At 45.3% G+C, this 17,753-nt stretch overlaps 1 protein-coding gene across 1 annotated transcript in view; it reads left to right on the forward strand.

Moving 5' to 3' along the window:
• clec16a (C-type lectin domain containing 16A) overlaps positions 1-17,158 on the forward strand; it is a 173,844-nt gene extending 156,686 nt beyond the window's left edge. Inside the window, exons 22-23 of the mRNA XM_084329463.1 lie at positions 1,215-1,352; positions 13,109-17,158. Of these exons, the coding sequence (XP_084185589.1) occupies positions 1,215-1,352; positions 13,109-13,767 (797 nt within the window). The 3' untranslated portion in view covers positions 13,768-17,158. The remainder of the gene's footprint in view (positions 1-1,214; positions 1,353-13,108) is intronic.
• Positions 17,159-17,753: the final 595 nt, after the last annotated feature.

The raw sequence follows: 17,753 nt of genomic DNA on the forward strand, positions 1-17,753 counted from the left end.
TACACAAAGAATTTCTCCACACAATACAATGTAATCGTTACTCGCTTCTCCTTTCCTCAATCTGTGGCTTAGATTCACCAGAATTACTCACACTCACACACAGGCAGTCATACTCAGTTCCTTAGTTACATTTAGTAGTGGTTTTTGATTGAGACGGTGTGTGTGTGTGTGGGGTGTGGTGTGTGTGCGTGCGTGCATACTGTGCTATTATCAAGGTTTATTACATGGCGTTTTCACATTCGCCGAAATGCTTGCTTGTGATTGGTCAATAGCGCTCGTCAGAGGTCCGATATTACTCGATAACGGACCTCTGTGGAACAATAATGACCGCTGTGCGCAGCTGTTCGCAATCAAGCCCCACTGACACACACTGTTTCAGTGCAATTAGACGCATCTGCCGGGCTGCCGGCGATAATAATAATCACTTTATTTGGGCTGACAGAGCCACAGAACAACTGCGTCTGCATTTGATCTCGTCTTGTCGATTTTGTAAAATGAATTAGGTATATTGTTAGTAATTAGCCATGTAATAAGCGGGATAATGTATAGCTATACTCGGTCATCATCGCAAAATAATTGACCTTCACTGACGTTTAAAACACCTCGCCGAGGCGGCTCGGTATGTTTAACTCCGTGTCGGTCAATTATTTTGCGACAATGACCTTGTAGCTATACATTATCCCTTACGTATTTAATGTCTTAACAAGGAAGTGAGGTCATTATCAGCAGGCAAACTGGAGATACAAAGTGTGTGCGTGTGTCTGGTCTCGTTCTCACAGCCTAGAGAGGAAGCGTCTCTAAACCACGCTGCAGAAATATCAACTGTGCCGAGTGGACCGTGTTCACAGGCCCTGTGGGCCGCAGGTGTAATACGTGGCACAGTAGCCTTCAGCCCAGGTCACGTACCGCTAAGGCTCGTTGTGAGAGGCGTTCAGATGGCAGGTCTCTCTAGGAGGAGGACAGCTTGCAGGGTCTGCGGACAGACACACAGACCGGTGTGGGGGGAGGTGTTGCTTTGCAGAAGATGCTGAATGTCACTGTGCTACAGGAGCCGGTTATGTTGTCTGCGTCGGCTTGCTTGTGTCTTCATGCAGCTGTCTGGCGTGTCTCTTTATATCCGACTGCTGTTCCAATGTGTCCCTTGCCAGTTTGTAATTGTGTGTGTGTGGACATAAATACATTTTTTCAACTTTGTGTGTATGTTGTCTGTCCAGGCTTCGCGGTGGCTCACTGCGTGTCCCAGCACAGTCCCTCGCCCCTCTCCTCCCCCTCCCCTCCCTCCAGTGGGAGTGGCAGCACGGGACGCTGTGACTCTGTTACCGCCAGCACTATATCAGCACAGAGTCCCACAGGTAACAAGCACAGAGACACCAGCACTATATCAGCACAGAGTCCCACAGGTAACAAGCACAGAGACACCAGCACTATATCAGCACAGAGTCCCACAGGTAACAAGCACAGAGACACCAGCACTATATCAGCACAGAGTCCCACAGGTAACAAGCACAGAGACACCAGCACTATATCAGCACAGAGTCCCACAGGTAACAAGCACAGAGACACCAGCACTATATCAGCACAGAGACACCAGCACTATATCAGCACAGAGACACCAGCACTATATCAGCACAGAGACACCAGCACTATATCAGCACAGAGACACCAGCACTATATCAGCACAGAGCCCAGGTAACACACACAGACACCAGCTCAGGGCTGAAACGATTCCTTGAGTAACTCAATTACTTAAAAAAAAACATAGATGCAAATTCTGTTAAATCCATATAACTATATACAGAGCACTGTGTTTCACACAGATAGTTATTACTGTCGCACAACGTGCTCACGCTCTGGACACGTGAAGAAGACGTGATCTGAGATACGGAGAGAGAGAGAGAGATGTTTGTTTTTCTCCCTGGCTACTTCCTCACCAGCTCTGGAAAAATAAGCAGCTGAGCATTTGCTCTTCATGGCTCTTTGCTCTTCATGGTGACATCATGAATACTATAATATAGGTGTTTTTCACACAGTGCACAGGACTGCCGCTGTCGGCTATAGGTGGCAAATTGTACTCACTCACTCACTCACTCCTACATGGATGTTTTTGTGGGACATGATATCACCATGGTACTAACCTGTTCGCTGTTTACAAACATACCGTGTTCGAGCCAATCAGCAATACCAACTGAGTCACGTGACTAAGTCGCCACGGACCTGCACGACCTGGTGCGTGAAAAAAATTCGACAGGGCTATATGAAACCATGACACTCCCCTGACTAAAAGTAGTTTCAAACGAAAATGGCTGGATGTCATTTACGTAGCCAAATCAGCATGGCTGTGAGTGTGAGTCTTTCACATTTTACACATCTAGCTTTGGCATGGATTGATTGTTTAGATTGCTAGCATGGCTAACAAATTCATGGCTAACAGTCTGATGTATACGGCGAACAGGTCTATTGTCCAGCACTTGCTGTAATGCAAATAAAGACCTGTAGGCCGCCAGGACATGATTGTGTTGTTGATCTAGTTGCTACAGCTGTCAAGAGAGACATTCAAATATGTTTGCACAAATACTCATACATGATTGGCTGAATGGTTCAATGCACTTCTAGCAACGCCTTTCTCTGCATCTCCCTAAATCGAGCATTATTCACATTATCCCGCATTCAATTGCGAAATATTAACACAAAATTCTGCCTGATCCCGACATAAGAGTCTCCGAGCCCTGCTACAGTGTGCTCCTCTTTAGCTACTTTAACCCAGACTGGTTAGCATGATACCGGCTGGTGCTTTCTGAAATTGTTGGAGTTTTGGCGTGACCTACAGTATGTTTAACGTGGAACATGGCATTATCATACCAGAGTCAAAGTCGCAGAGCAGTGTTTCCTACAATCAAGGCTGATGGCCTCGTTTTTGGATCTTCAGAGCTCCAGAGTGTGGAGCTCTTGCAGAGCTAACTGGCTACACAGCGTTAGCTGCCTCTCAATGCGGCGAAACTCCTTTTTTCGTCTTAGCTAAACGCTCGCAGGAGGGATCATCTTTGTTCCCTGTCCAGATGACAGCAGAAGGAAATTCAATTTTAAGCACCAATTTGCACGAACCATCTTAAAACAAAGGTGCACCTCAGTTATAGGTATCAAACTATGGAACTCTTTGCAGAATGATGTAAAGAGTTCTACTAATATATTTCACTTCAAAAAGTTGTACAAAGAAAAGAAAAATAGACAGTATAGCATAGGGCTGACCTTCGAAGCTTTTTTTTGGCATTCGAAGCTTCGGGGCTGAGAAGCTTCGAGATAAAAAAAAAATTATAAATAAATAAAAATATATATATATATTTTTTTTTATGTTGTGGGACTTGTACAGCACTTTGGTCAACTTTGTTGTTTTTAAATGTGCTCTATAAATAAAGTGGATTGGATTGGATTAATTAATTAAATTAATAATGAGTCGGGAGCTGGGCTGCCTGGGCGGCTGCTCTCCGTTACACAGCCAACAACATTACATTACATAATTATGTTGCAACCTTCGTCTATAAAGCAAACAATTATATAAATATTTATATGTAGTTAATAGAGACAAAGGCAGAATTCGACTTAATTTTTTATTAAGACATGTTTTTATATGGGTCGGGACACTATAAAAAATACTATAGAGAATTGTCAGTGCTGTAAAGTTTAAACCTTTTTAAATCTTAGACAAACTAAACACTTTGCTTTCATGAAATATTGTAAGCCGTCATTTATAAAAGCAGCACAATGAACACAAATCTGTCAGTGCCGAGTCCGACCTCATCTTTTTTTTGTATCCACTTTTTCTCCTTTTTTTTCTATTTTTCTCCCATCCCAATTACCCGCTGTGCCAATTCTCCCCTCCCCTGTCTTGAACGTTGCTCGCATATGCCCCCCACTGGCCGGTTGTAGGGAGGATAGAAGCCTTGCATCACGTGTCTCCTCCGATACACGAGGAGGCAGCCTGTCACATCTTTTCACCTGCCAGCGCGGACTCTCATTGGCGAGGTGTAACGTGTGGGAGGCTCACACTACCCCCGCCATTTCCTGTCTCTGCTGTGGAGGCGTCCCCAACCGACCTGTAGCAGTCGCTGTCCACAACGTCCAGATTACCACCCATCGACTTCCACCCGCTAACTCTGCCAATTGACTGGCCCAAGCCGGAGGCAACGCCGACAGCCGGAGTCGAACCCGGTGTCTCTTGCGTTGGTGACGAGCGCAATATCCGCTGCGCTACCCAGCCGCAGAGTCCGACCTCATCTTAACGCATCCTGCGCCATAAACGTCGTACAACGTGATTCAAGTTCATGCTAATTCTGCCATTCCACGGCGTACAACGTTATTGAGATCATATTTCATTTTTTCGCCATGTTATTCATAATTCCCTCACGGAGCCTGGTCTGATGCAGTGGGAGCCTGCACAACTCTGCAACGCTTCAATACTGCCGCCTGGTGGATGATCGGCGAGTTACAACCGGAAATGGATCTCACGTGATCTCGGTGCGTCTGGGAAATGCGTCCGGCACTCACATAATGTTGCGGGACTACAGACCCACACTGGTGTGCATGGATCGCTGCCATAACTCAATAATCGACATGATTTGGGCGTTTATTATTATTATACAAACCGGAAATGGATCGAGTCGATCGCCGTCAAATAAGTGGGATCTTTTTCATCCAGTCTCGTCAGCGAACGGTAAGAGGACGCTGATGTCATTTTCAAGGCGATTGTACATTTCTTTGTTTACAAACCAACTGATCAATAAATCAACCCATACTACATAAAGCATTTACTGACGATCACAGACTTATAAACGACCCCCCCCCCCCCCCCCCCCGTTCATCCGCGCATGATGAGTCATAACGTTTAGGATCGTATTCAGTTGGATTTTTTAATATAGCGTTTATCACGAATAAACTGCAATCGATAATCTATATTATGCGTTTAGGCCTATAACTAGCGTTCTAGGAATTACTGCAGAAAACGATAAAAACATATTTATATTCTAGACGGTATTTTCGTATGAATCTATGAATGAAAAAGTACAACGTTCCTACATCCTGAACGATAGATAATCGATGTTGAATGGGCCATAGTAATGTCAATTTATCAATACAATTTAAAAAGTTATAGCCCTGCAAAGAAGGTAAACATCTCCATAGGCTTAGACTGGTGGCAGTGATCATACATTGATGGATAGAAGCGTGGCAGGGAATGTGTTAAATAACAAACGGCATTGCTTGTTTTAACAGAGATAGGCAGAGTTAATGAGGCGTATGACGTTCGTTGCATTGGAGGCGCACGATTTAGCAGGAAGAAAAATAATTCATACATTTTATTAATTAAAGAATTAATATTAGTGGATCATATTAAGTGAACTCTATGTACTGAAGACAGTGTTGGACTGTAACAATTCCATGTACGAATAAATACAATTTTAATTAAATTAAAATCTTGATCGAAACAGAAAATACCAGAGGGTTAATGAAAGCCTTGTTTGTTAGGAGTCCATACCTGCCAAGCCTTTCTTCCCACTCTGCTCCATTTTGGTAATTTCTCCTGTTAATTTCCAGTTTACCAAAAGAAAATTTGTATTGAGTTGTATAGTGAAATCCGGCTTTGTATGGGGGATGTGTTGCCAGATTAGATTATAATCCCCTTCAGTCAGCCTCTGGAAAAAAAGGAATGAGGACAAAACTACCAAAATTAAATCAAAATCAAAAGTTCACAATTTCAAACGAACTTCGGCACACTCCAATCTGTGATGTCAGAGTACCTTTTTGGAGGAACTATCCAAGTCTGTATGAATATTAAAAAGAAATGTGATATGTTGTCTAATGCTGCTGCCGGCAGGGCCTGGTGGTGTGGCTCTGTGGCGTAAGGTGATGCCTGGTGAGAGAATGTGACATACTGTATCCTGTGGGTCAATATTGACCGCGCTGTGCCAACGGGCTAGCCTGTGCCGCTGTGGCACGGGTGGCAGTCTGCCTCTTGAATATTTCATTATATAAAGTACCTCAACGAGATACTTGGTTAAAATCACCTAAGATAATAAGTTCCTTTGTTTTGATAGATTTTATGACATTGGTGATACTGTAGGTATGCTCGTGTTTTTGTCCAGAGGCTTATATGTAACAATGATAGTAATAGCATGCTGACACACATAAAATTGACAACCAACTATAACGTCTCCGTTTCAGTTTCAATTTGTGTTACAGAGTGTACATCATTTTTACTCTCGTAAAGAGCCACACCACCACCACCAATTTTATCGGTGCGGTCTCTACGATATAGATTGTAGTTTTCTATGTCAAGAAAGGAATCGGGGGGGGTGCTCCAGTAGCACACCATGTTACCGCGCTGCGTCGCGGGACTCCGTGCTGCGTCACGGATCTGGTTGACTCCGAGTTCGATTCCCGGACTCGCCGTCATTTGCCGAATGTCTCCCCCTGCTCTCTCTCCCGTTTCACCCTACAACTGTCGGTCATGCTTGACCAGAAAAGCGATAAACGCTAAAAAATAAAGTAAAAAAAAAAAAAAGAAAAAAGGAATCGGGGATGGTAGAGTTTAACCATGTTACAGAAATTGTCATTATATGGGCTTTTGGATGCAGAAGCATTCATTTAATGTTGTCCAGCTTGGGGGTGAGGCTCCGGGTGTTTAGATGGCAAACTTTGAAACCTTGTATTTTGCCAAGTTGATACATGATGGTACAGTAGATGGATTCTTTCTGGGGCGAGACATCACTTTCGCTTTTGCCTTTGTCACAGGAGGTGAGACAGGTAGGCCTGAAGAGGAGGGAGGGGGGGTAATATTATCTACTGTGGGAGTGTTGGAGGAGCAGTGATCAGCAGGACCCACAGTGGGATGCTCAACATAATGACCAGGTGAGGATTCTAGTGCAGGGTCATGCTGAGGTAAGTATCAGAGTTAAAAGCAATGTGTTGGATAAAATTACCTGTGAACTGTTTAATGCCCCTTAGACTGGTATGTAGCCCATCTGGTTTATAGAGGTCAAATCTGGTCCAAAGATAATCAACATTGCTAATAAAACCATGTGCAGTTGCAGTACAAAATGATTTTAGCCATTCATGGAGGCTAAAAAGACATCTTGCGACAGTGTAATAACGGCTTGGTTGTATGTTACTATTGTACTTACATTTGCACTCTGGTTGGATGACAAACTTATTTTCGTTGTATTGTACTTGTGCTGTATGATGACAATACATTTGAATCTAATCTAATCTCAATTTGGGAGATTATATAAAAGATTATCATTTGGAGTTGCAAATCGCTGCTACGTCGTGCTACGGAGCGCGCACACTCGAGTCTGTGTGTACAGCAGTATCAGCTGCTGCATCGTTAATGAACTATATATTTATATGGAATTCTTTAATATATTCTTAGTCTATTCCAGTATATTGCGCGATTGGGTTATTAAGATGTAGCACGTGAGGCAGGTGGCTTAGTGAAGATACTGTACATTGATTGATTGATTGATTGAAAACTTTTTTTATTTTTGTAACTTACATTTTTTATTAACACTTTAACTGCCGAAGGTTAAATTCATGATATACCATCCCTTGCCAGCTCTATTTGTCTATGGAGAAGTTCCCCTTCTTTGCAGGGCTATAACTTTTTAAATTCTATTGCTAGATTGCCATTATTAGGGCCCATTCAATGTCCTATATGTATTGTTCAGGGTGTATGAACGTTAAACTTTTTCATTCACATATTCATACTAAAATATGATCTAAAGTATAAGTATGTTTTCATCTCTTTCTGCAGCTTTCTCCAGAACGTGATTTATAGCCCCAAATGCATTATATTGATGATCAAATACAGTTTGGTAGCGATCGGTGCCAGATGAAAAATTTCAAATGGACGTGCTTCTAGAAGTTTCTACGTATCATCTGATGATGACCGGATGGGCGGGGGATCGTTTATAATTCCGTGGGCAACGTTATACCATTCATCTAATGTGGGTCAAATGTTCATCATAGCAGTTAGTGTCGAACACGGTAATACTACACGCTAAAACTCACCCCAGTCTCCGCGGGCTGTTGGGCGATCAGCGTGGGGTAGACAGTTTTCCATTATGGGATGTCGAAATACCCGGTCCATTTCCAGGTTGTATAATAGTATATACGTCCAAATAACGTTGTTTATTGAGTTAGGGCGAGCAATCTATTATCGAGTGTTTCAAGATGGAGTCGCGGGAGCTATAGAGAGTGGCCGGAAGTAATATGGGTGATCACCACTTCATCCACATGACTTCCTGTTTGGCGCTTCTGCCGATCGGCCACCAGATGGCGCTCTTGAACCGCTAGAGGGTTGAGAGGAGGCCAGCACTGTGTCTCAGGGCTGCGGAGGAAAAATATGATTTCGATCACAGATTTTTGAAATATTGATATTAAAGACGAGTTAGGGCGTCCTCGGCAACTTTAGCATGGCTAGGAAAGACGCCTAAACATGTTTTCGGCACTTAAAGTGTTAACATTTATAGACAAACAACACTTACACCATACCTACAATGACAACAACACAACAGTACATCCACATGGGCCCCTTGACTTCGACCGCGCTCAGCCTCCCAGACCTCCATGAGAGGGGTCCCCGCCCTCCCGCCATCCACCCCCAGAAACAGGGCTCCTCCACATCCCAGGGCCGTCTCACGCGTGGCCGAGTATTCAGCAACACGGGTACCTTGAATTTGATTGGGCCAGGCCCCGTAGAGGCCTGTCACCCAGCACCCCACCCCACGGCCGACGACCCCACTACATCCAAGACCCCACTCTCCCGGGCCAAACCGCGGAAACGATGGTCCCCCTCCCCCGACATCCCCCCCCTGAGTTAAGCCCATAGGAGCCCCCCATATCCCAGGCCGATGCGCGCGCCGCTGGGCCCCCGGCGACATGGGTCCCTTGAATCAATTGGGCTAGCCCCGTAGAGGAAAGGATAGGGGACTCCCCCCCCACCGAGCCAAGCCCGCTATTTCCCATGCCACCGAGAGCCCCACGCCCACCGACCCCCCAACCCACAGGACCCCGCCGGGCAGAGCCCAGCCGCTCCGATCCCCCTGAGAGAAACCCCTCCCTCCCGCCCCCCTCCCCGAGAAACAGAACACCCCCATATCCTGGTCCACCATGCGCGGAGCCGAGCACCCAGAGCTCCCACCCGCCCCCGCCCGACCGCCAGGCCCCCGAGAACCCCAAGCCCAGGCCTGCAGAAGGCCAAAGCACCACGCCTCAATGATTCCGCATGTTCCCTGTCATCCTATTTGTGTGTCCTGTGTGCTAGTGTCTACAGTTTAGTCTAGTACGTGTTATTTGTACTATATCTCCCGAATCAAGTCCCAACCTCCCCAACTAATGCGTTTACCTTGTCTGTATTCCCAGCGGTCTGTGTGTTATCTGCATTGTGTTTTTCTAACCATAACCTCCATTCACTATCAAATAATATGCTTAGTTGTGCGTCATGTGTGTTAGTTTCTACAGTTTAGTCTAGTACGTGTTATTTGTATTATATGTCCCGAATCAAGTCCCAATTTCCCCATCTAATGTGTTTACCCTGTCTGTATTCCCAGTGGTCTGTGTGTTGTCTGCAGTGTGTCTCGAATCATAACCTCCATTCACTATCACATTATATGCATATGGTATTGAATCTTGGTCGGTGTGTATACCTCAGTGCTCGAGTCCTGCTTGGTGTGTGAAACCTCGTTATTCAAGTTCTGGCTGGTCTGGTTGGTCTCGGTGCTCGGATCTCGGTTGGTGTGTGTGGCCTCGTGTTCGCATCTTGGCCGGCCCGGGCGACCTCCGCGCCTGCATCTTGTGTGTCCCTCCCCTGGGGGCCGTCCGTTTCACCTCTTCCGAACCAGCTTGTATCACTTGCTGCGTCATATTCCTTGTGTTAACTTCCATGTTAGCTTGCAGCTCCTTCTCCAGCCAGGCCTTGCTGCGGTCCAACACCACGTTAGCTTGTATCCCCGCTGCTTCATATTCATCGTGTTAACTTCCATGTTAGCTTGCAGCTCCTTCTCCAGCCAGGCCTCGCTGCGGTCCAATGCCACGTTAGCTTGCATCCCCTGCTGCGTCGTATCCACCGTGTTAACCTCCATGTTAGCTTGCAGCTCCCTCTCCAGCCAGGCCTCGCTGCGGTCCAACGCCACATTAGCTTGTATCACTTGCTGCGTCGTATCCACCGTGTTAACTTCCATGTTAGCTTGCAGCTCCTTCTCCAGCCAGGCCTGCGTGCTAGCTTGGATAGTCCGTATGTTAAAGCTTGGTTAGCTAGCTCGTTAGCCCGTGTGCTAGCCCGCATGTCCTGGGCGATCTGCATTCTAACTTGGATGTCGGCCTGTATGCTAGCTGCCCACTGCGTCATGCTAGTCTGAATCATCTCCAGCGCCACCATTTGTACTCCTTCTGGGGTCGCTTTTCTCTCGCCTTTTCTCGTGTTCAACCCTCCTCCTCTCTTATATCCTTGAATTGTCACTTTTTATTTCGCTTTGAATTATTTTACTTCCTTTTCTTGATATTCACCGACCGGGAGCTCTTTCATGTGGCTGCTCACCAGAACGTCGCAAACCGGAAGTCTACAGATTGAAAACTTTATTAACAGATTGCAGAATGGTTACAATAGGGTGGTGCAGTGGGCAAGGCGCTCGCCACTAACGCAGGATATGCTGGTATCGAGCCCAGCTCTCGGCGTTGCTTCCGGCTTGGCCGGCCGTCATACTAACACAATTGGCAGTGTTAGAGGGTGGGAAAGCCGGTGGGTGGGGATTGGACGTTGTGGACAGCGACTCCTACAGGTCGGTTGGGTGACGCCTATACAGCAGAAACAGGAAGTATCGGGGGCAGCGTGAGCCTCCCACGCGTTACTCCTCGCCACTGAGAGTTCGAGCTATCTGGTGAAAAGATGCGACACGCTGCCTCCTCGTGTACCGGAGGGGACACGTGATGCAAGGCTTCTATCCTCACTACAGCCGACCAGTGGGAGGCATAGTCTAGCAATGTTCAAGACAGGGGAGGGGAGAATTGGAATTACGAAATTGGGATGGGAGAAAAATTGAAAAATAAGGAGAAAGTGGATCAGAATGGTTACAATACAGTACGGCTCAATACACACAATTGTTAACACTTTGAGTGCCAACGACGAGATTTCTTGTTAGTTCATGTCTGTCTGTCTGTCTGTCTGTCTGTCCAGCTGCTTGTGTAGCACTTCATATCTACACACTGTATACCTGCCAACGAGACGAGAGATCTCGTTTTTGATATTTTTTTTTTTATTAGCGATTACCATTCATATTTCATCAATCTAGCCTCACGTTACCACTGGAACTCTCTCTGAGCTCCATTGGGAAAATACCGCCCCCTATCGTCTCTCCGGATGGTACTGCACCCCTTTGGATTGGATTGAATGAAACTGATGGAGAAAAAAATTTCCTGCTTCCACATTTTACTTGTCAGACAAGTAACCCGAGACGATCGAAGTCATTGCCGAGCCGCAGAACAGCGGAGAGTGTCTGTTTCCAGTACCCAGCGTTGGATCAATAAACGCGATCGATATTTGGAATGGCGATCAGGAATTGGAATAATCTTTTTGGAGAACATCTGATCTGAGGTAAGGAATCTATTTTACCAGGATAATCAGAGCTTTTTTCACATATATATCAACGTGTGCCCTATGTGTGTGTGTGTGTGTGTGTGTGTGCTTATCAGGAAATGGATAATCGATGTTTCAGCCCGCTTCTATAGCGTGCATAAGTACACATATACTATCGATAATCTAGCGTTTATTTGAAAACGATTCATAAATAGGCCGAAAAATGACAGTTTTTTGTGTATTCCAGTATATTCCAGTAAAGGGCGATTATCACAGAATCTTCTGAAATTTTCTGGAACTTTCATAAAACGAGCGTTTTTCAAAATGGTATCAAACGGAAATGAACCGATTAAAAAAAAAATCCATTTCGACAATGTTGACTGCAAACAAGTCATTGATAAGCGACAGCCATATTATACACATAGTCATAATTTAAGATATAGTTTATGCGTTCGCAAATATGAGAGCTCTATCATTGAAGTGGGCGTTGGCACGCAACGGGGTTCCAGGGCACCGCATGGCTGGCACGGAAAGTGTTAAGGGGATGCAGACCAGAGAAAGACTTTCGTCTTGTTTACATCAGGGTCCCACATTTTCAATTCATCATGACATTTATGACATACATGACATACAGATATACAGTACTGTTACATCCAGACATTTATGACATGCAAGATATACAAATATACAGTACTGTTTAAGAGACAGAGATCATAAAAGAAAATATATACATTCAAGGGGGAAGAAACTACATTGGAGGGGGTTGAGTGTGTGTGTGGGGGGGGTTGTAGATTGTAAATGTTGCCGCCCTCTTCAGCGTTACGAATCGTTACGTCCAGTTGCTAGGTCACAGCTGGAATACAATCTCCTCTCAGTGCCTGGGATGGAACCACTGACCTTCCTGTTACTGGTTCGTCTCCAGGCCGTCCTGCCACCAGTGTTGTAAAGAGAGGTTGTTGGTGGACATGCCACCTGTAGCCCGTCTGTCTGTCTGTCTGTCTGTCTGTCTGTCTGTCTGTCCAGCTGCTTGTGTAGCACTTCATATCTACACACTGTATACCTGCATAATGATTTTTGCCAACATAGATCTGTTCCCCTATAGTTTAAAAGTATGTGAAGGGTCATGGAGCCTCCTTGTTACAGTAAACAGTAACTTATCATCCTAGTTGTTAACCCTCCTTCTCTATTGATTCTCTGCTTTGTCTATTCTTTGTCTCTTCTTTCTGTCTCTTCTTTCTCTCCTTTCTTTCTCTCCTTTCTGTCTCCTTTCTGTCTCCTTTCTGTCTCTTCTTTCTGTCTCTCCATCCTCCTTCCCTCTCTTTTCCTCAGTTGTTATATCTTTAGTTATTGGTTGTTAACTCTCTCCCCCTCTCTCTCACCTGTTGCCTCCCCGCTCCTCTCCTCTCTCTCTCCATCTCCTTCTCTTTCTGTCTCTCTCTCCTTTTGCCTCCTCTCTCTCTCTCTGTATCCCCCTCTCCTCTCTTCCAGATGACGGTACGTTCCAGGAGCACACCCCTCCCTCCTCCTCGGGCGGTGAGGGCGAGGGAGGTGATGTGACTTCGGTCTCCTCTCCTCCTCCGGTCTCCATGCTCGCCCTGGCTCCCAGCCTCACCCCGGCCTCCCAGCCCAGCATCTCCCTCCTTACCGATGACAACGCAGACACCCTCAGTGTGGAGTTGCTCACCCTGCTGCCCCCCTCTGACCCCCCGCACCTCCACCCCTGCACTACACACTCCCCCGCTATGCACTCCCTCAAGGGGGCTGATGCCTCCATCGCAGAGGAGGAGGAGGAGGAGGAGGAAGGGCAGGAGAACACAAAAAGAGAAGAGGGTGGAGAGAGGGAAAAGGGAGAGGAGAAGGTGAAAGACGAAGAGGAGTCACCGATGGACGAAACGGAGGCTACCGTCGAGGAGGAAACCACAACGTCAGAGTTGGCCATGTCCACCATTGAACCAGAGGACACGCCCCTCCCTGTGGCCGCAGCAGAGGGGGAGGAGTCAACTGAGATGGACACACCTCCGAGGGAGGGCCCAAATGCAGACACTCCCTTTGTTGCGGGCGAGGAGGAGTCGACACCTTCAGAGTCTCGAGAGGAACCGGACGACGCAGATCAGACTGACTTACCTGATTCCCCTGAATTGGATTAGAACACCACACACACACACACTGCACACACACAAACGAAAATGTCAGCCCCATTGAAGGCCTGGAACTTTGTGCTAAAGGCTGATATTTCCACACACGGACAAGGGGAATGATGAGAGGAGATAGTTGAACTATCCGGCTTGGCTATATAGTATATTTTGATGTTGCTACTCGTAGTTTAATTAGTTGCGTGAATATAGTCGATAAGGAGCTTTTGGAGGCATCTCAAAATGTTGTGTTTGCACATGAAGAAAGACTCTTTTTACTCATAGGAATGACTTAGAAGAGGTGGACACTGGTTTACTGTATTTGATGCTCGAAGCACAGATGCATTGCTGTGCAGTGTATGTGTTTTTGTTTGTCTGAGTGTGTGCGTGTTTTTGTGTGTACGAGTGTGTGTGTTTTTGTTTGTGTGAGTGTGTGCAGGTTTTTGTGTGTACGAGTGTGTGTTTTTGTTTGTGTGAGTGTGTGCAGGTTTTTGTGTGTCTTGAGTGTACCAGCAATTTTTTTTCTTTTTTTTTTCTAGTATTCACCTTATATCAACGACGACTTGTCACTTCAAAGAAACACACACTCAAACCTTGATTCTAGGATATTTATGCACTTGTAATTTCTGTGTCTTCTGTTCCTGGATGATTCACACGGAGGAGCTCTTCATGAATTAACATGTATGCACCATGACTTTACAGCAAGGGTTCTTTAACCTTTCCAGCACGGGACGCTAACTGAGTAAAGCAGTGTCACTCTGGGGACCAGGCGCAGTCAAACTACTGGAGCAGGTGATGACCCACCAGAGACCAGCCCGCTGCAGCTCCCAACTAGGGCTGAACTATTTGGGAAGAAATATCTTAATTGTGATTTACTTTTTACTGATATTGCAATTGTGATATAATTTACAATATTAGAGAGAGTAATATTATTTCTCAGTTTAATAGAAAAATGTGAAGATGATGATTTTTTCTTTCAGGGATCTGTATCAAACGGATGTTTTCTTAAGTCTGTAGAATAGGATCTGTGGGCCGGGGCGTCTCCGCAGCACCGCGGTACTTCGCTTAGAACGGTATGTCGACACGCATTTCACCTTTAACTAATATTGCACCTCCTGCGATTTGGATGAAAACATTTTGATTGACGGTTGGGCTCCCCGTCTCGACCCTGTCGTCAAACCTGAAGTGTGACTTCTAGTGCGGTGGTGGACACCGCTGCCCTGGAGGAGCTTCACACAAACACACACGGCCACTAGCTGTCTTACCACTGCATCTCTGACTCCTGTTCTGGCTCATAGCACTTACTGCCACCCAGTAATCTGCCAGTGTGTGCGCGTGTGTGCGTGTGCATGAATGCGTGCCTGTGCACAGATAAACGTACTACCGCTGAACTGACCTTGCCATCATGGCAGACAGTCTTTTTCTCAGTTGATGTGTTTCTCTTTGTATTCCCCTGTATGATAATTATAATGATCCATTCATTTAACATAATTTAAATTTGTTTTTAGTAACTGTTAACAGGTTGATTGATTGCTTGCTTGGCCTCTGATGGCACCCTGTAATCCATTCTTAGTTTTCACTTGATGTCAGAATTGCCATCTCTGGCAAAAGCAATCCATAGTGTTTGGCATGAGTTTATTGGGTTAATTCATGATCGCTAAGGTCTTCTATGCCTCGGGACCCAGAGGTCCTCACACCAACACTGAATAATGATGCATTGGGTGGGTGTGTGACTGTAGGGTATAAGTGGCATTAGTGCATTTGATGGTTTATAAGGTGTCATTTGAGTCGTGACCAAGAGGACGTCCATCCGTTTGCCCTGTATATAGAGCATTCAAGCGCCAGCTGCCAGCAGTCCTGCTGTAACATACAACGTTGTATGAGAATGTCAGAGCTATTGGAAAAGTATCATTCAGATGGTTTAAAAAAATAAATAAGAGCAAAACGTTTTTTCGGTTCAATTTCAATAGCCATTCATTTTGGAAAACACTTAAATCAATCACCATCACCGGGTTGAATGTATCTACAGGTTGCCCCCGGCGCTGATCGACAGACTGTTTCAGACTCTGTGAATCTGAAGCATAACTGTTGAGCAACAGAATGTAAATCTGATCTGGCTGCAGATTTTCCCATCTTGTTTGTACAGTAGTTACAGCATATTGATCCAACAAAGGCAGGCGACAGTGTGTGTGTAGTTTCTGTACAACCATAGCTTCTTGAAAACTGTTGTCATTCAACCCCAAAATGATGCGCAAATGTAACACGCAGCTGCCTGTTTTTCATAATGTAAATGTTTGTCATCATTTTAAACTAATCCTAGAATGAATCCTCCTCTATGTGGACATATTGCACATTTTGTGTATTCATTTAAAGAAAATTGGCATCACAAATGAATATTCTTATATCAACATATACTTATAGTCTTGCAAGGAAATTGTCAATCAAACAAAACTAAAAAGGGGCGAATGTTTTCGTCTTAAGGGGCGGACTTCCCCTCCTGTCAATTGAATGAAGCTTTACTACTGCAATAATCTAAGAGCTAACCAATGTGGGGAGAGATGAATGTAATGGACAGTTTATCTCTCCAATCAGCGGTATCGGTGAAACTATATGAATGGGATCAATGTATTTTAGCCATTCGTTTTCTTTTTTCTTTTAAGATGCGAAGCACTTCTACGACCGGCAATGTCAGTCAGTCAGTCATTCGTTCATCCAGTAATTCAGCTACTCACACTTAGCCACTTTGCCCCTAGTGGCGGCTCACAGGCATGGCATTTTGTGGGAAATTCTGTTCTGAAAAATCTACGGTATGAGAGAACGCTTCACATCTATGACACTGTGTGTCCTCGTTTTTGTATTTTAGTTTTTTTTTCTCATGCGTTGACTTGAAACTCTTGGCACACATGCTGATCCTGAAACATCGGCGCATGTGTCTTTAAACTACCCCCCCCCCCTGTTCCATAGTGTTATTGCTTGTTTTTCCATCTACTCTATTGTTCTCTCTTCCCCCCCCCCCCCCTTTCTCTTTCCCCTCGTCCTCCATTGTCCATATTCACATGGCTGCCTTTCTGCTCTTACGTCACACTCAGGTTGGGATTGACATACAGAGCAAAATGGCCACTGTGTGAATATGGTCAAGGTGGGTGTGAGTCTTGGAGCTTGATCACTCTTATTTTTTAAGTCTGTACATTGACAAGTTGAGTGAAATCAAAGCAATACTTCTCCTTTCTACCCCCCCCCCCCCCTCCTCTCAGTATTCTCACCTTGCTCCTGTAAATAGCAGCCTGATGATGATTACTGACTGTATTGTTGTTATTATTATGATGATACGTCTCTTTGATTGTTGTGTGTGTGTCATATGTTTGTACGCTCTGTAAATGCTCTGCTTTTAAACCTGTAATTATTATTAATGGATTAAAACAAACAGAAATAATTAAAGAACTGCAATAAATTATTCTACTTTACCTTGTGGATATGTTTCATTTGTTACAGGTGCTGCTTGCTTTTTTCCGCCATGTGATCTGTTTCCCCATTCACTTCAGAAGGCTACTAACACGAACCTCGGTAGGGTTTCAAATTACATAAGGGGGGGGGGGGGCGGGGGGCTGTGCCGTGAGCTGCTCCTGTTGTAAAAGTAGATGTCCAGGTCATGAAGGAAAGTAGGAAGCTTTTATGGAGAAATGGGACACCCCGTCTTTCTCTCCATGTTTCCTACTACTTTTCTCTGTCTGTCTCTATATTATATTAAGTTTGTCCACACCCTCTTTGTGTGTGTGTGTCTGTCTCTCTCTCTAGCTCTCTCTCTCAAAGCTTAATAGTGAAGACTGGAATGTAAACCACACACAGGTTGCGCGGCAGCCTACAGAAAAAGACGGAACGAGGAGGAGGTGTCGCTCTCAAGCGTGACAAAACACCACACACTCGCACATGCACACATGCAGACAGACGGCTCTGACTAGAAAATACCTACTGGCACCCGGAACTCTCACTCTCTCTGAACC

The sequence above is a fragment of the Notolepis coatsorum genome (genome assembly GCF_963971535.1).
Source record: "Notolepis coatsorum genome assembly, chromosome: 14".
NCBI lineage: Eukaryota > Metazoa > Chordata > Actinopteri > Aulopiformes > Paralepididae > Notolepis > Notolepis coatsorum.